General features: G+C 34.4%; 1 protein-coding gene across 10 annotated transcripts in view; it reads left to right on the top strand.

Annotated features, from left to right (window-relative positions):
- Window positions 1-20677, top strand: part of PPFIA2 (PTPRF interacting protein alpha 2) — a gene marked incomplete at both ends in the record, with an annotated part of 353793 nt that overhangs the window by 124006 nt on the left and 209110 nt on the right. For 6 of the 10 annotated variants that reach the window (XM_084254533.1, XM_084254535.1, XM_084254537.1 and 3 more), the window contains one exon: window positions 1079-1159. The exons of the other annotated variants lie outside the window; for them this stretch is intronic. In XM_084254533.1, coding sequence (XP_084110659.1) covers window positions 1079-1159 — 81 coding nt within the window. Of the gene's footprint in view, window positions 1-1078; window positions 1160-20677 lie in introns of those variants that run through there. 10 annotated transcript variants of the gene reach the window in all.

Consider the following 20677-nt stretch of genomic DNA (forward strand, 5'->3'; position numbering starts at 1 on the left):
CCATGTGTAAATGGAGCATTTATTTTTACCACAAAAAAGTGTAAAGTCATCTGAATAAAATGGTTTATAGACTGAATAATTTGTATTAAAATCATAGAAAAAAATATGCTTTGCAACACAGCCTAGATGTTTGCAATCAATATTTTCAGATCATGAATCAAAAACCTTCCTGCATCTAAATATATTTTATTAATTATCCTCTTTATATATGAAATAAAATTGTGATCATTTAAATTGCTTTATACATTTTTAGGCATTGATTTTTTAGTTAAGGTAAAAGAAGTATGAGAATAATTATGCTCATATCCATAATGTTCTTTAGGATTCAGAAAAGTAGAAATATCTGGTGCATTTTATTTGATAATGTTCCTAGTTTTATGTATCCTTACTGAATTGTGTGAGTTGCCTTTCAGTGTCATAGCCAACTATAATATGCTGCGATCTATAAATTAAAAAAGAATAACTCTTTACTTGAAAAAAACTGTACAAAATTCAAAATCTTGTTGAAAAGATTGGCGTAACAAGGAGATTTAGAAACATACAGAAATGAGTGACAGAACATTAATTTGTTACTAAATCCAGCTTTAAATAGTATGCAAAACATGCTTCAGGTTAGTCAGAAGAGGTCCTCTGAATTACACTGTGCACGCTTCCCTGAAATGAAACTGTATGTTATTGGTTAACCAGGATATTTAGCATAATCACTCTGCTAGACTGTGGTGGAGGGAGGTGATTATCACTGAGAACAGATGGGCAGGTCCACAGCACTGCCAGATTCTGCACAAGCTCCATTTATTGTTAGTTCTTGCTTTTTTCCTTCTGTTTTTAATTTTGTTTTAAACATTGTATGTTCTAAAGAACTAGCTGTACAAAAGGTCAGTGACTGATGACCTTTCAGCTTAGATTTCAAACACAGGAGAAAGATTCAAAATGCTATCACTGTGTATCTAAGAAGGATGGGGCAGATTTCATTTTACCCTCTAGCCTCCCTCAATGCATTCACGGATTTATCTGTACGCTAAGCTCTCTGCTCTGCATCTGTAACTCCTTGTGGATTATATTGTCTCTGTGATCAGAAATGATTTTCTCGGATATGAACACCGTTTCTGGCTCCCCTAAAGTGCATCCTCCTAATGGGACCCGGTTTTACACTTTTCAAGTAAGTGTGCTTTAAATGGCTTCACTCCTTAGGAAGTTAATATATAGTCAAACTTTTAATAAAGAGAAATTTAAGGAAAGGAAAATTGCAAAGTGTGGAAGTATTAAGAGGATGTAAGAAATGGATAATGTGCATGTCAGTGTAATCTATTTTTCAAATATGGAAATAAGATGGCATTTGAATTCTCTGTGAATTCAAGCAAAATAATAGTGAGCACAGTTTTCACAGGGATTTTAAAATTTGCTACAGTATCATTGAGGGTTTATGAGATGTGTCTCCTGAAATTGTTATTTATGGCTATAATATGGTGAATGCTGTAGAGTTACTTCCTTATATATCACAGAGAGAGTAGAATTAAAAGACATTTTATGGAACTTTACAAACTATCTCTTGTGGGCTTAGAAAAATGTCTTGTATTTCATATACATAACTTAACATAATTCCTGTTATATAATTTTGTTATGTGTATAATATATGAGCAATCAATAATACAGGAAACTTAAGTACCATGTTTAGTATGCTATTCAATTTGAAGTAAAGTAGAAACTCATTAAGATGGAAGATTTTCTATGTTATCAAAGTCAAAATGATTTATAATATAAACATAATTGTGAGTTACAAAGCTGTTACCTACTAAATGTATTTCAATTGCTTGTGAATAAATCATTCATCAGTCTAGAAAATGGTTAAGTCTCAACTAAATCATATTCGATCTCATTTTCATCCTCAAATTGCATCTTTCAGTACTCAGGTTCACTTTGTAATTCAGTCATATCATCATTGCATGAAAAGAGAAAATAAACCTCTTCTCTCTGTATATTTTACATTATGGAAATATAAACAGCCTTGCATTTAATTACTTTAGCTGCATAGTTATAATGTTCTAAAAGATTAAGACCTAGAGAACTTATATAGTAGTCAGATTATTTTAAAAGGGGGCTCTGAAAAAATGCATTTGATTTATTTCAGTCTCTTGCCTTGGCAAACTATAAGCGGTAGAGAGTTACTCTCTCTCTCTTTCCCCCCCTTTTTTTAACTTCTATTTTTAATCCTGTCGCCTCTCCTGCTTTACACTGATGTCTACTGATAGTGCAAGTCTGTGCTGTGATAGAATATATTCACTTCCCAGTGGCGATCTGCTTATTGTGAGAGGGATTCAAAAATGCATGTGCCCTGGGGCTGTTGGGCTGTTGTACAGAATTATTACTTTTTTTTTTCCTCAGTACACTGAAATATAAACAGTCTCTACATTATCCAGTAGCTGCATCTTTGGGGCTGCTTTTGACATTAGCTATGCTACTTCAGTCTCTTAAAGTTTAAGGGTCAGTAAATTCCATATGCTGTCATGACACAGGCATTTTACAATTCCTTCAGTGAAGAGCTTGCTGACACATTTCTTGGCAGGTGATTTTCTTTGAAAATACACTGGAATGGTTTTTAATCACTCATTTTTTTGTTGCTGTTGGTGTAACAATTTGTGTAAAAATGCTGGGATTTTGAATAAAATGTAAGTGTTAGCAAAGAGGAACTCTATTGTCCCACATTTTCAGTCTTATAGAATGGCATTTGATGCTGGTGTTTATGATATCAGACAATGTGTGTTTAACTTTTTGTAACTGATTTTTGTTTTTGGTTTTAGTGCAAAAAGAAGGTGATTTTAAGTGCAAAAAGGTAAAGGTTTATAGAAGTTGACTTTTTAATTTTATTTTCAAAAGACAATTAAATATGAGTATTGTTTTATTATATACATTAAGCTATTTTAAGGCAATATATTTTCAGTGTTCACAGTACTGTTATACAAAATGAGGTGCTGTAAAAGCAACACAAAAATGTATCAAATGAAAATAATAAAATGTTCCAAAGTGCTTCTCATTATGGAATGACATAAATGTATTTCTGATATGAATCTGACTAAGGAGTTGAGATTTGATGCTTCCTTTCTTGAAATTATTCTAGCACGAGTTAACGTATGCAAAAAACATTTAGGATAGCTTTGCATGAATAAACTGAACTTCAGTTCCATCTTCTCATTGAATGTTCATAATATCCTGTCATTTTTGCAGAAATTACAATGCATAATTCAACTTTAAGGGTCAACTTTAGATTGTATTTGACCTGTATAGTTCAAAGGTAAAACAAACTGAAAGTAAGAATATGAGGTATATTATACAACTTTTTCATTGCGTTTTAATTTAGCCAAATGCATTCATACTTCTAGTCACTCATGCAAATATTATTTTTGTATAGAATATTTAACATAATTCATATAATTTCCTAGTGTATGTGATCTCACTTCTCTATTTTTATGGATATACTTGTGTAGTTTTTTTTTTTTTTTTAATTCAGAGCTGTCTGGACCATGGATGATGCCAAAGCCCAATTTGTACTATACTTTTAATGAATTACTTATCACCAAAAATCAAGTGTGGTTGCCTAGAATGCCTTTTGATTGACAGCAATTAAAATGAAATGCTACTGAAGGAAAATATCAATGATAATCACTTTAAATGTTAGAACTGTCGACTCATGGGATTCAAATATGTACAAATGGAAAATTTTAGACAAAATTAAATGGATATATATATATATATATAAATTCACATGTGAATATAATATAGATGAATGGAATAAGTCTCCTTAATCTTTTATATCTACAAAAATGATGCCCCAACGTGATTTCAGATTAGGTCTATTATAACAAAACCATCTATATGGTCAACTCAACCTCTGTATTAGCTAATCATAACTTAATGTGATAATTCTTTCAGAGGTTCTGGTGAGCAAAATGGTATCCCTCATTTCCTGACTAAAAAATGTCTTCACCCAAGTGAAGGCTTTCAAATGAGTTTGCACAGTTCTAAGGTTTCATGGGAGTTTGCTAGAGATCACTGAAAGGAGAAATATACTGTTGTGATGCTGTTTTCTCAATCTCCATTTACCTCTTTTATTCATTGGAGATTTATGCAAGCACTCATGAATAACTATAAAAACATATGGCATGTGACTATCAAAAGAAAAAAAAAAAGGAAAGTTTGCAAACCACTTCATGAAACAAAAGGAATTCGTTTTTTTTTAAAAGGTTTATGTATTAATGCATACAAGAACTGGGGTACAGGCCAGAGGTGCAGGGATGAGAGGATTCACCACAGACAGAGTGGGGAGCAGAACAGGTGGATCTGCTGAAATACACTGCTGAGGGGAGCAGCAGGTGAGGAAGGAGAGGTCTGCTGTGCCATGCGGGTAGCTCCTTGGCCAGGGATTGAACTTGTCCTGCAGTGGTCACAGATAGCTTCATAGTGCTGCATCTTAACCACTTGCACATATTAATCCCTTCTTTGTCATTTAATCCTAACATTAGTACATTAATGTTTTTATCTGCCAGGACTGTGTATAAAAGTGGCTCACTCTGTTGCCACTGAAACAAGAGAAGGATGCTTTATCACCAAGTATGGACCCATAGTAATCTCCGATTTCCATATTTAAAATACTTCATACCTCCTCTGTCCCTGAAGGAAAATTTCATGTTCCTAACTTTGCATAGCAAGCTCTTTGTGGTGTGAAGCACATGGAACATACAATTTTACTTTTTTTCCAAGAAAGTGTTCTGTATATTTGTATTTTACTTAAATTCCACTTCCCTGTAGAAGTCTCGCTCATTTTCCTCTCTCTTGCATGCTGTCTAAAGCACTCTTCCTGTCCTCCTTTGCTAGTTTATAACACTATGAAGCACTTATTATACTTTGTTATAATCCCCAAGAACATTTTATCAATTGGTGTCCCTAGTGTCCCTAGCCCATGGAAACTGTTCAATAAACTGGGGGCACATATTTCAAAGGTAAATGCTTACAATATGAAAATTTAACACAATAAGCATCTTGAAAACGTTTTAACGGAATAAGCTGTTGGTGAGTCATAATTATATTAATAGAGAAAAATATCTAAAGGTATATAATGATAAAGTTGTTTAAAATTAAACCTTTATGTACCACCATTGGGCTCTTTCAAATAACAAATGTGTAAGGAAGTAATCAAGAAAATTTTAAATTTTATTTTTTAAAACATAACATTTTTATGTCAACTAGACAAAACTTCTTTAAAACTTTTTTTTTTCTTGGGCCTTCCCTGGTGGTGCAGTGGTTGAGCGCTGGGCTGCGAAGCTGCCTGCAGTCTCTGCAGCAGCAGTTTGATCCCCGGCCACCAGCGAGGGTCCCATGTGGCGTGACAGACCTCTCCTGCAGCGCCTTCTGCTCCCCTCAGCAGTGTACTTCGTCAGTCTGCCTGTTCTGTTCCCTGCTCTGGCTCTGGTGAATTCTCTCACCCTCCTGTGCTTCTGACTGTACCCAGTGCTTGTATTAATAAATAAATCTTAAAAAAAAAAAACTTTTTTCTTCATATCTAATTAACATTCCTTTTTAATTGAACATTTTCATATTCAATTAAGAGAAATTTAATATTCATTAGTATGTAATTCAGCAGGTAGAATTAGCACTTGAAATACACAGAAGACTATTAGACAAGCTAGAAATTTAAATTGCCTGAAGAATTTCACCCAATAAATAATTAGCATGGGATGTCATATGTTTGTGATCAGATGAGGTTGAAGAAATTCTGGTGTTTCAGCAAAGAACCTGGTTTTTATATTCTATTATTGTGGTACTACCCAGGAGGCCAGTGTTGTTGTTGTTGTTTTTGTTGTTATGACTATTATTATTAGCCTGTCATCCACTGTTGATGGTTTCAAAATGCATTTGGAAATATCTTTCAGAATGTTTGGTGCATGTTGCATAATAAAGAGGGAATGAAGGCAACCAAACTAGTCCCCTAGAGATAAAAAAAAAAAAAAGACCTCTTGCTCCAGTGTTGCATACTAATAGAGGTAGGTGGTTACCAGTTAAATAAGAGAATCGGGGCTTTTCTCTGATGCCCAATTGTATACTGTCATTATCGTGAGTGGTAGAGATAACACATGAAGTATTTCAAGCAGATGTACTAGCATGTTCAAAGGTAATGATCGGTATATGGGAAAGGCAGAGATTAGTACAACTGGAATATAAGCTAGAGATAGTTGATAGCTGAATATAAAGTGCTAAAACTCTAGAACACAAAAATAGATGTGATTGTCCAGTCCAGATTCAAAAGCTGATAAGTAACTGAGTTATCCAGCAGGGTAAAGGTGAGAACAAAGTATGGGGGGTGGGGCGCACAATGGACTGTGGTGGTGGGCTGTGGGTGTTTTATGGTAGGTACGCTAAGGTAACTATCCCTGAAGGAGGGCATCCTATACTTTCAAACAACTATGTAAACCAATATTGCCTCAATAAAAAAAAAATAATAATAAACCCTAAGGATCTTGGATTTAAGGATTTTCAGTGAGGAGTGACAGCTTTGGGATTGCTTTCAAGTTAAAATGATGAATTGTGCCTTGGTTGGGTGATAGAACTGGACCTGAGAGAACAATTCAGTAGCTTTCCAAAAAATGCAGATGAATTGTTGTGATTTCCCTGTTTTACAGATGTAAAAAGATTTGTGCTTGTGAAAGGATACCCAAGCAGTTGTTAGTAATGTGGAGAATAACTAATGTAGTTTCTGTCTTTGAGTCCAGGGCTATGAATCCCAAATCCAAATTCTTTCTCCTTTCCTATACTCTATTGCCTAAGATGTTGATGATTAAATATCGAAGAAAAGTATTCAAAACTACATGATTTCTAATCCCATTGATCTATTTTTCAGAATTTAAGGAAATTTGGTTACACTTACTTTAAAACATTAAACTATTAACTCATTGAACTTTTAAACTTAAAACTTTCATTTAGGTATACCTCCTCACTTTATCTTTACTAATATAATTGTCTCCTAGTTGGAAATACATTTTTATTGTACTCAAATTATGAATTAGCATATATCCTGGTATTGCACTGAAAGACAAAAGGGAAATCTTTCTTAAATACTCACCTATGTTAATTTTAAGTATATGCCATACATAAGTGAAATCTACAATAAAAAATCAATGAATAAGCCCTTATGACTCCATGTAGGAAACCATAACTCATCTGTAGAGCTTTCTGTTCACCAGACCTTGCTTGGGATACACATTCTGTGAGGACAGGCACTATGTTCATTCATTATTAAATCTCTAGCACAAAGCAGAATACCCAGCAATAGCCATAATTAGTAAATAGGTGTTTAATTGACTTACCAATTAAAAAGAAAAATGTGTCCAGATTTAGAATGACCTTCCTAAAGGGACACATAAATGGTTGTAAGATTCCCATGCTGGAGATCCTATAAGATTTCACTTACTCCTAACTAAAGTATTCCTATGTATCAGGTAATGCCTGGAAGTGAGGGGAAATGCAAAGGGGAACAGGAGGCTATTGAGATAAAGCATTCAAATGCACTGAACACAGAGCCTGAGGGTTGGTCAAAACTCAATAAGCAAGTCACAAAACCAGCAGCAGTATGAGATGTGGTCTGTATATCACACTAGAGATGGCAGGGGTGTGAGCTAAAAGAAGTTGGTAAGTCCTTAATAGATGCCTTCAGGGGTTTCTCTGGTGATGCAGTGGTTAAAGTCTCAGTTCTATCAAGCTTTCTCCAGCCACTGAAGTCTGAGTTGGATCCCAGGCAAGGGAGCTGAGCCACATGGTGCAGCAGACCTCTCCTGTCTCACCCGCTGCTGCTCCTCTCAGCGGTGTTTTTGAGTCAGTCTGTTTACAGGGCAGGGAGAGTGGCACTCCAGGCCCCACAAACCTGCCCGCTCTAAATAGGTTCTGCCATCCACCACATCAACACAAAACATAGGAAACTTTAATGAAAAGGAACTTTAATACAATTAGTAAACAATATAGGAAAGGCAAAGAATATAGTTTCTAAATCAAGCACCCAAAGTTACCCATCCCCTCATAGGTAAAAGTCCACCCACATGGGTTTGGCCCAGAGCAAGGCCTGAAAGCCTGACACAGTCTAAAGCAGCTTTCAGTGGGGACCCACAGAAAAGGATCAGAAACAACCAGACAAGTCTGGGAGGAAAAGAGCAAAATCAAAATCAAGACAAAAATTGCCATTGTGATCCTCCCCATGGGCCTCTCACCCACATCTGTTTCAACCAGTCCATGGCCAAAAGGCAAGCACAGTTTCTTCACATGTCTCTTGGCTCCATGTGCCTCCTTCAGGTCTCCTTCTGGCTCTCCATCCTGTTTCCTTCCTTCCTCAGTCTCCTCTGCCACTTCTTCGCTCCCTGCTCAGCTCCACTGTCCTTTTTGGTAGAGAAGCAAACCTGAAATCTCCCCCTTTCCTGGGGACCACCCTGTTACAGATCCACCTCTTCAGCTCCCCACTCTGTCTCTGGTGAATTCTCTCATCCCCTGAACCTCTGGCCTATACCCCAGTTCTTGTATGCATAAATAAATTAAATCTTTAAAAAAAAAATGGATGCCTTCAAAGGAATTTATTTATGTGTGAAATTTAGGAGACAAAAGAGGAAAAGGTAAGATTTCTTGTAAGGAAGAGAGCTGTGATGAACTGGAGGAGGAATAGCTTTGGAAAGCAATATATTGACTTCAGTGCTGGACTGATTGAGTAGACAGTTGGAAACACAGGTTTGTCTCTTAGGAAAGATGTCTGAGTAGTAGATATAAATGTGGGAGTTAACTGCTTACCGGTGAAGGAAAGCTATTGCAGTGAAAGAAATGTCTTTTGCAAAGAATTAGCAGGAGGGGGTGAAGTCCTTGGGACACACTGTCTTATCTAGAATGATCAGCATTTTGAATAATTATGTTTGGTTTATTTTGCAAACACATATAGAAGCTCTTTTCTTGTCATCACATTTGAGCCTAATTCAAGTTACATGCTCTTGTCTCTTTATATGTATGTTTAATTTATTTTGTGAATGCATTTTGGAAGCTAATATTCTTTATCAATCCTATCTTTGAATATCTTCCTTGAACCTTAATTCAAGTTAAATCCTCTCATCCTTACATAATGTAATTAATGTACACTTTAGTTTTCTTTATTATACTACATTAAAATTTTTTACCTTCTTTACCACTAGACTATGAACTCCTGGCCAGCATAAAATTTATTTTACTTAACTACTCACATGTATTTATTGACACCTAACCCTGCTTGTCATCAACGGTGTCTGTGCATTTTTAAAATGAATGAATGAGTCAGTGAAAATTGGACACTCACTAAAGTTAATTCTCTTCAGTTGTCTTCTATTAATTCCTGAAATCACTCAGCACACCATGTTGAGTGTCCTCATTATGCCAGATTTTTTTGTAAAAATTTATTTATCCATACATAAAAGTACCGGGGTACAGGCCAGATTCGCGGGAGGGTGAGATGATTCACCAGAGACAGAGCGGGGAACAGAACAGGCAGACTGATGAAATACATTGCTGAGGGGAGCAGCGGGCAAGATAGGAGAGGTCTGCCATGCCATGTGGGACCTTCGCCGGCTGGCCTGGATTGAACTGGCACTGCAGAGGCTGCAGACAGCTTCACAGTGCGGCCCTCAACCACCTGTGCCACCAGGGATAACCCATGACTGATTTTTAACACTGGTGAATGAAACACCTTGTTTTTACATTCAAGAAGCTTAGAATCACCTGGAGGGACATTATCCAAAAGTCAAGATAGACCATAATCCTGCGGCTCACAGGTGGACAAAAAACAATGCTTAGACTTTAAAGGTACATGTAGATAGTATTATTATAACTATATAACTTGGGCAATTTGAATTAAATAATTCTAATCTAAATTCAATTTTAATTCTAATTCACATTTAGCATTTCCAGTTGCCCAACTGATTTTTTTTGTTCTTTTATAATTCCAAGACATTTAATAAATGAAAAAGATTATTCTCATAAAAACTAAAATTCTTTAGCAGTTATTTAGAATTAAGCATGTGATTCAAAACTGGGTTTCACCCTTGAACACTGCTGGTGGGGATGTAGACTGGTTTAGCCCCTAATGGAAACAGTATAGAGGTTCCTCAAAATATTAAATATAGACCTATCATATGACCTAGCAATACCTCTCCTAGGTCTCCACCCAAATATAAACACTAATTTAAAATGATATGTGTATTCCTATGTTCACAACAGCACTATTTATAATAGGTAAGTTTGGAAACAGCCTGTGTGCTATGGACAGAGGAGTGGAGCAGAAAATGTGGTGTACATATGCACACACACACACACACATGAACACACAAACAGGACTACTACTCAGTTATAAAAATGAATTCCTGCCATTTATGAAAACATGGATGCAACTGGAGAGAATAATGTTAAGCAAAATAAGACAGAAGGGGAAAGACAAATACCAGATGGGCTCACTTACATGTGGACTATAGAGAAACATAATGAGGGTCAGTCAAAACCAAACTAATAATACAGTCTTAACATCTGACTGCAAAACTGAGGCAACCAGAAAGGGAGTGTTGTGGGGTAGAAGTGGGAGGGAGGGGGCCCAATGGAGCATGGTAGAGGATTATGGGGGCACTTTTAGTGGGCATGGTATGAAAATATACATTAGTAAAGGTTTAAAACTATAATCCCCAAAGATATAACAATATATGTCTTCTAAGAAAAGAATTTAAAGATGCATAAAGCAATAGGAAAAAACCAATGGAGTGGAAGAGAGTTAAGTAGTTCACATTCAGTGGCATCGTCATAATCACTTTACTGAAAGTGGATGGGATAGGTACATTGCACACTTAAAAGAGTGGGAAAGGTTGAAAATAACTTCTATGTTCAGGATAGTAGAGATCAAGTAATAGAGAGAGTTGAGCTGAAGTTGGAAGCATAGGCTTTTAGCTGTCTTAAGAGGTGAGCTTCTGTGTTAATATCCCTAAATGGAAATTGGAATGGGAATAAATATTGACAGATATGGTAAAATATCAGAGAAGCAAGGGTCCAAAATGCTAATGAGATTAAAATTGAACTGAGCGGTTCTCCTGCCTGCCTATGATTGTGCAGGTGTCTCTCTTTTTCTTTGTCCTCTTCCTAAAAAACATGTCCTTTCATTTTAAAATAAGTAAAAATAATAAGTAAAATTGAACTTACTCAACATAGGTCAATCTGCAGGTCATTACACATAGGGAGTGATATTTTCTATTTAGAAAAGGAAAAAAGAAACACATTGGAAAATTATGTTGTGCTTAATGCTTCTGTAACACCATGTTATAGATATGTTCCAAGAAATTGTTTACTTACAGTGATTACCAAAACATTCTCTTATGACTGACCCATAACTCAAATATATATGTGGAATGAATAGATGTTCTTTAATAATACAAATTTGAAAGTTGTTTTAACCTCATAAAATATTGTAACAAATAAAGTTGATATCAATTTTATTTTATATCTTGCCTGTATCTAATGTTAAAGATTAAATAACAATACACAACATGCATTTAGGGCACTATAAGCAGATCAAACATTGTTGATAAATTATAAACATAGTTATAATTTATTATAAATTCAAACAAAATTAGGAGAGTGTGCTTTTGTGGATAAAGGTAGATATATAGTCAAACATATAATGCCACAGACTAGTTTATGTTTAGAAAATTATCCTACTTTTCACATTTCATTAAATCTAATTTGATATAGTTGTCAGGGGAGCATATTTTCAAATAAATGTTATAGCAAAATCTTTACTATGGAATGCTACCAACATGATTCATTAAATAAAAAGTAGATGTTGAGAAAAAAATGCATTGAAATTGTGGACATGTAACCTAGGGAAAAAGAATATGGAGAGACCCAATCTTTTCCACTCAAAAGAAAGAAACTTTTAATTTGAATACATTGTAATTGGTCACCATATGTAGTGTGAAACCTACATACATGAGTCTGAAAAACACAGGAGAGAAATGAATTTATATTATTGGAGTGATAAAATGCTTCAGTTGGTAGTCATCAAAGATTACTGTATTGGACCTCTATATTGGGGGTTTTTCAAGAGGAAGAGCCAGATGGAATTGAGTTTTGTATCTGTAACTTGAAATGTGTGAATATGCAAAAATTACTATATTTCACCAAGACTCAATATCATATTTAAGTAAAGAGAATAGTAAATACATTTTGCAGGGTTGATGTGAACAAATACATTGGAAATATTTTATTCATTTAAAAATACAGTTTAATTAATGTTTTTTTGCAAGCAACAAACTGATTATAGGTACATTCATCAAAATAAAAGTATACTAGATTGCTATGGGAAGCACTGAAGGAAGATAGAATTTTATTGTCTTTTCTATGCACTGGACAAACAGTGAACAAGTGAATCATGAAGTTTATATCCAAGTGGGATGAAACAGATAATAAAATAGATTGGATAATGTATATTATGTTAGATGGTAATAAATGCTAAGGAGAATTATAGATCATAGGAGGTGGATAGGGATTATTGAAGTGTGCAGTTTAAATTGTGTGGGCAGCAAAGATGGAGAAGACATCACAGAGCCTCAGAGCAGCTTTATATCTCTATATTAGGATGAACTATCATCTCTTCACAGGGCACTCATCACATAAATTAACTCTACCTCATCCCTCTATCAAGATTTTAATTCAAGGGAGAAAAAATCTGGTTGACTCAACCTGGAACTCATTTAAACATGAATGTGCTGTTATCTGCTTGCCTTCTGTCTGCTTGTGCAATGACTGTCCATCCATTTACCCAGTAAGTATAGTGAAGTACTCCACAGACATACTCAAGCAGATTTTCGGCATCCTTAAAACATAGACAGTCCCTTGGGGCTTCCCTGGTGGTGCAAGGGGTTAAGACACAACCTATAAAGCTGTCCGCAGATTCTGCAGCATGAGAACAACCCACATGGCGCAGCAGACCTCTCCTGACTCGCCCGCTGCTCCCCTTAGCAGTGTACTTAGGTTAATCTGCCTGTTTTGTTCCCCACTTTGTCTCTGGTGAATCCTCTCACCCCCCCCACACCTCTGGCCTTGTATCCCAGCTCTTGTATGCATAAATAAACAAATTTAAAAAGAAACAAAAACATACAGTCCCCATCACATGTCTGTGTTCCTTTTTGCTCTAGAATTTTCTGTGCCACTGCTTTCCCAGTTTCTACTTGTTTGCCCAAAATCTAACTCATTCATTAGTACCTAGTTCAGTCTATCTTTCATGCATGTGGCACAGTTCCCTGTTAGATTCTGGCCCCTCATTGTTGAGAGCCCATAAAATCTTGAGCTCACTTCTATCATGATAATTAATACAAATTGAACTTAAGTATCTGTATTTGTTTCCACATTGTAGTATGAATATTGACACAGTAGGTATTTGTTAAGTAAATGAATTGTGGGTGCTCAATAGATCTACAAATATATAAAGGACATCTGTGCTTATTTCAAAGGTCACAGAATGCATTTCATACCAAACGATGTTGAGAATATGGTCATTAAACTCAACAGTGGAACTGTGTAACATGGATTATCTGACAGAAGATAATTGATTAGCTTCATTATCTTGCGCGTGTGTGTGTGTGATTGCTGATGTTGTCTTATTTAATTTGATGAAGAGAAGTTATGCTAGAGGAAATAATTTATTTTTGCAATGATTTTAAAAGAAAAAAGTTCCCAATTTTTAAGCAAATGTGTTTATTCATGTGTAATGTCCACCAAATGATACACCAGGATCTATGGAGGTTATGTGAACACTATATAAAAGTTAGATGTCCCATTATAATTTGTTTGATTCCTGGCATTATCATACTATACAAATCAACATCAATTTTCTTTTAATATCTAATATTTTACCTAAAGACATCAACATTGAATTTTAATCCTCATTATTCTATAATGATGTATACAGCATTTGATGTCAGACAGACTTGAGTGTTAGTTCTTTGTTATTTATTGGCTAAATGACAAAATCCTCAAACTTTGTATTTTGCCATCTGAAAAATGGAGAGTAATAAGTGCTAATGTTGACCTCAAGACAATGATAATCTTGAATGATTATCAAGACTATAATTGCTTCCTACTATATCAATTTCTACCAGAGAACTGAGATTGTACTTTCAGATCTTATGTTGTTACTATATTTTATCCCTTTTGTCTTATGAGGGTAAAAGATCCTTAATATTGTTATAGGGATTCTCAAACTTTAGAATACAAAATTATCCAAAAATGTAGGCCACCAAGAGCAATCCACAGAGATGATTCAGAAAATCTGTAAGGGTCAAGGAATATTCATTTTAACAAAATTCCATTCTATGCAGAAATGTCACTAATTTAGAACAATGAGCAGGAAATGGAAGATTACCAGCACTGTAAAAGGTATTTTTTGAAGGAGAACCAGTGAATGATGCTTAAATATTCATCAGAATTACTTCCAGTTATGAAAAATTATCGTATATTAGAAAGACGTGCTGTTTATTTGTTGAGATAAAGTCATTTACTTATTTCTTTCATGAGCCAATTTTTAACTCCAATTGATGTGTGAATTGTGAGGATTCCAAACTACTTCTCTTCACTAAAGTAAGCTAATTAAATTGAAGACCAGCCCTCAGTTCTGATGACCTTTAACTTAGCCCTCCTTTAGGGCATATGTTTGTCTCAGAATTTCCAAATTCAGACTTAATACATTGCCATGTCAAGAAAGATATTTATCCAGTGTTAATTAATGATTTATCTGTCACTGAAATTGTGTAGAATGAATCAGAACCTTTGAATTATCCATTATAATAAATGTGACCAGTTCTTTTTTTCAAAATTCTGATTTCATTTAGAGTTGGATTAAAATTAAAATAATAAGGGTTCATTAGAAATGGGATATTATGTGGTTGCTATTCCACAATTTTTGACTTCAAGGATAATGCCTCCTTTTGTGTTTAGTCATTATCTTTATGCCTTCAACTGAATCTCAGTAATAAAGCCCTATAGAGTGTGACTTTGCCTCCATAAGATGTCTGCTTTTATATCAAGATATATTTGTACATTGAAAATCAAAAGTTATAAAAATAAATTGTGATGTTTAAACACAGGATTGATTGTAAGTTCACTAGCTGTAAGGATCAATTTTTTTTAATTTATCTTAAATGAGAATATAATTGGCACCCTTGTTCCAATATTGCAAAATAAGCATTATTATTAAATTCATTTTACCTATTATAAAACAGTGGCTTAAATTACCTGAATTATTGGTGTTGATTAAAGTCTCCATCTCCTGCACTTTGTACAGTGGTTGAGAGTTGCAACAGTCACTGTGCAGGCACTTTTAACATGTAACAGGATCTGACCAGAACACACAGTATTTTCTGAGTCACATGGCATCATTGAAAGAATGTATGATTGGAATCATGTCAGTTTACATCCTAGCACTTACTATCCTTTTGAAACAATTACTCTTTAGCCACCAACATAATTTGAATATATACCTGTATGTTCTTTTGTTTCATGAAAACATTTTCAGTTTTCAGAACCAAAAGAAGCATCAATTTCTTTAAAGTTCAAATTGTTTTAATACAGTTCATTTAAAAGGTGAAGTACACCAAAATGTTTTTGGTTACATGTCATTTAAACTCAGGTAACACATCAAACAATTAAAATTGGCACATATAGGGAATAGTGTAAACCACCGAAAAGGATCAATTAAATTAGATCATTGTTTTTTCTAACTGGACATGACCATATGTCCTCTCAGGAGAGTGGAGATTTGTTCCAAGAAAAACAAAAAGTCTATTGGGACACCATAGTAACTGCAGTTAGAATTGTACTTGCATAAATTCTATTCATGGGAACTAGAAAATGAAAGAATATTCTGGTGAAAATATTACATACACTGTGGCTGGTGGATTGTGTAACCTGTCATCATTGCATTCACTTAGTCTTTAAAGGAGTATGCAACACTTTCTGCCTTGGACACTGAACACAGAGAAATAATAATCACGCTCATTCTGATCATTTGCTATTTAATGGGATTTCTTTAAGCTTAATTTTAAAAAAGGAATTTTAAAATTGATGGTTCTTTTGAAATACAAAGAAAAGAATCAATACTGGTTCCTGTAGTTTCAGCCTAGGATATATTCCAATTTAAAACTGATTCTCTATTCCTATGAAATTGAATCCTATGCTTTTGAGAATATTAATTCCCTGATTAAAACAAAAACATATGGAAAACAATAAATACATCAATAGATGTAAGGCATGGCATGTAACTTTCTGATTTATCAGAAGTAGATGATACAAGAGGAAAAGTAAAAGTTATTTTTCCTGGATGACTACAAAAAATGGACATGCAGACATGATCACTATTTTTGTATTTTTGTATTGTGATATTAGAAAATGTAATATTAAAATTGCAATTGAGTATCATGTGTCTAGTTGTAAGCCAAATTCATGATCAGAGATCTGAGATAGTAAGTTAGTCTCTAATGAGAGGCTGAGAGTAAAAGGGATAATTGCTACTGAGAATGTCTCCAGATTAGAAGAGTGTACACATCATACTTAGTCTTTCATTCAGTTAAGATAGAATCTTTTTAAGTTAAGAAGAAATATTGACCTCTCTAGGACATTGGGGTCAACCAAGTTGCTTCAATAGCAATAGATATTTGAAAAATAATATGAGAAAATAATTGCTATTCCACAAGAGTGTTTAAATTAAGAGTTTTGAAGCTGCTAGTATCAGTGATGGAAAACATGCTATTCTTTATCTGTCTTCCTTAAGAGGTTTATAAATTCTTAGCCGGGGAGGTGAGGAGAGACTTGTGGTTGTCAGACCAAATGCAAGCTCAATTCACCAAGTGAAAGCACTGAATTCAGCAGAGAATGGAATGTGGGGATACAAGTCTCCAGAAAGAACCTAGAAATGGAGACATCCTATGCAACATAGACCTTGATTCTGCTGCTTCCCTTTTGAGGATAGTCTTGCTAATGCCACAGATGTTTCAAGAAGCAGAGAAATGAATGTGCATAGATTGGATATGCATAGATATTAGCTTTCCAGAATGGTGATATAAACCTTAGGTATAAAACACTTATGTGCTGTCATTAACAAGGAATTAGCTTGTTTCTCACTACTACACAGAATGTGATGGCAGTTATCTACCCACTCTTTAGAGTATCAGTGGATAAAGAAAAAATAGGCCAAAATATGTTATTATATATGCAATGTTCTTCTTCTAAAGTTTGTGGCTGTCACCATCTAAGTTAGAAACTTACAGACATACATATACAATCAGACAATCTTAGGAGAACCATAGTAGACATTTTGGACATTATACTTGTTAATCAGTGGTTTAATTAATTAATTAAACTTATTGTTGTCTTCTCATCATACCAACCAAGCTATATTGGTTCCTATTATAGCTAAGGATCCACATGTGCTTGCTCTCTCTCTCTCTCTCTCTCTCTCTCTCTCTCTCTCTCTCTCTCTCTCTCACACACACACACACACACAAACTCATGGACAAAATACTTTTGACATTATCTTAAACATTCTTATCATATTACTTTTTATTTCTGTGACATTTCAATCATATTTTACTGTTTCTTGCATGCCAGCCTCTGGTACTCATATTTCTCAGGTTAACAGGTATAGACCAATAAATGTCAGTTATAAAGAAAAGAATAAGAAAGAAGGGTTACAACACTAAAACATTTGTTAATATGAAGCATAATAATGTATTATATTTTCAATGGATGAGGCCACAAGGGTCAGCTCACAAATTAGCATTTGAACTTTTTATTCTGGCTAAATGAGTCTAGTGAGATAAAATGTTAATTAATCTGAGCAGGTATGTTAGCATCACTCTGGAGGAAAAAATGAGCCAGAAGACTGCAAAATAACAGAATCCTATAAAATTCATAGCATAAGAGAATCAATGAAATGGAAAGTCATTTATTATATTTCCTTTGCAGATTTGAAGAGGTTTATAATAATATCTCACCTAAATATCCATTTTTTTGTTTTGTTTGGTTGAACTCTGACACAATAGGACTTGCATTCATTCTTATATCTAAATTTACTGAGGTTTTTTTTTTTTATTTTTGTGTAGAAGAACTAGGGTGAAGACCAGAGGTATGGGTGGTGAGAGGACTCACCAGAGACAGAGGGGGGAGCAGAACAGGTGGATTTACTGAAACACCCTAATAAAGGTGTCAGCTGGCAAGACAGGAGAGGTCTTGTGGGTTAGCTCCCTGGGTGGGATCAAACTCAGGACACAGTGGTGATAGCACTGAGACTTAACCCCTAGGCCACCAGGGAGTCCCCAAGATTTACTGAGTCTTAAAAAAATGAGTCTTCTATTGGCATATTTGTTATAATTTTTATGTAATTATAAAAGTTCCTTAAATTGAAGGCATAATTTTGATCATGCAAACACTAATTTAACTTTGGGCTAGAAATTATTTTTCCCACAAATGAATAAAACTTTGGAGAACCCATAGCATACAATAACTCCTTGGAATTATAATTTGGCACCATCTTTTCTTGCTCTCTAATTCCCTTATCTAAAATATGTATACACACAAACACACACACTCACAAGCATGCACATGGCTGCTACCATACCACAGTCTTTAAAAAATAAAAAGCAACAATCCTCTTTAACACTTTTTTTGAAGTGTACCCACCTTTTGTTTTTTGTATCAGTTTGGTGAAATAATTCTTCATTCCTTTTCAGACATAGCAAGCATTTTTTCTGTTTTAAAATCGCTTCAACTATTGCCTTTTCAAAATTTCTGAATTTTTAAGACTATCAGCTCTGGGATGAATTTGAGAAATGATTAAGTTAGCAAAATAGCCCTTATTCAAGAACTTATTAAACAGATTGCATGACTTTTTTTTTTTTTAGTGCAGAACTACATTTCATCATTTAAGCCCTCTTAACATAAAATACAGTCACTTAGAAATGGCACTGTTGTGTGATACAGAATGGAAACATGCATATACTCACAACATACAACAGTGAGTGCTTCCCCAAGCCACTTCAGTCAAAGTGCAAATTAATAAGTGACCCAGTTTTTCACTGGTTCTACAGACACTTGCCATTGTGGGACTTACATACAAAGCATGAGTGTGTTATGAGCACATCTTCCAGTATTTTGCAAATCTCAGAGATGTCTCAGGGTTCCTGGTAATGAAGCATTTGTGTCTCTGGTGTCTTTATTGGCCATCCTGACTTTTAGGGTACATTGCTCTATGGCTCTTTAATCACACTAACATGAGCTTGTTCTCACAAACACCAATATGCTAGGGCTATGCTATGTTCCATACAGATGCTTGGAAATCCTCTCTTTTGATGGTGCTATTACAAGTGGTTAGTTTATATTTTGCTTTTCTGGATTTCCTAATAATCCTAATTGAGTTTAGACCAAATTGTAATTTAATTGAAAATATATTTGTGTTAGGGTGAAGAAATGCATAAATCATGATTATTTGCATCAATCCTTCATGTTTAAGATTGTGCTATACAAATTGAGAAGTATAAAGAAAACTTGGAAAACTCTATATAGGATTCTTAGTATAGTCCAACTTAGTCATGAGAAGAATCAGTATTATAAAACATTTTTACATAGGCGGCAAAGTGAATCATCTGTATCTTCTTTGAGAAATGAGCTACGATTGGAGCATTCCTGAGTTCTATTTGGTAAACCTGGGGAGATGTCATCTTTTGAGGATGATTTGTGTATAAATGGGATATCTTTAGAATAACAAGTTAATGACTCCAAAGCTTTTTAAACATTACTATTCCTACTATAATGGCAGATTGCCAGACCACTAGTTGGTTCTAGGGAGAACTTACCATATTTGTGCCTTCCTGTGGCTCTGATTTAAGAAGTTCTTTAGTTTACCAAAATATACATATTTCTTGTCAGCACAAGTTAGTTTCTAGAACTTATTTTTGCATTACGCAATGTATATCTATAAAAACATTTTAAAATCTTATAACACTCTGTTTTGGCATTTTCAAAAATACAGCGTGGATTTATATTAAAATGCTTAATCACATGCTATGTCAAGTAGCACCAATAAAATATATTACATGATTTTTATTGTAATACCAACATTTTCAGATCTAGATAAATTTAAATGTCAGATAATTATATCTTACCCTAGCAAAGATCATTATCACTCAAAATAAGTTAAGAAATTTTGACATTATACTTCAATACAGTCATACTTTTACAAAATTAAATTGCAAATACATTGATATAACAGATTCTTCAATTAAAGGCAAGCTGTGTAATGGCTTCAATGAAATTTCACCAAGGTACAATTTCATATTCAGGTTTTAAACAATGAACGCAGAAAATTTTTATAACACCTTTTGACTAATAAACACTAGTCAATTGACTAATACACAGTAGGATGCACATTATATTTTGTTTCTTATTATAATTATTAAACACACATGAACATATTTTTGCAAATTATGACTAAAGTGTTTCATCTCTGAAAAAAGTAAAAGAAAAAATATCATAATGCACATCAGACCATATTATATGAACCAAATAAATTAAATTAGAAGGAAATTATGATGTACTTTTA

This window comes from Talpa europaea (assembly GCF_964194135.1).
Source record: "Talpa europaea genome assembly, chromosome: 15".
In the NCBI taxonomy this organism is placed as follows: Eukaryota; Metazoa; Chordata; class Mammalia; order Eulipotyphla; family Talpidae; genus Talpa; species Talpa europaea.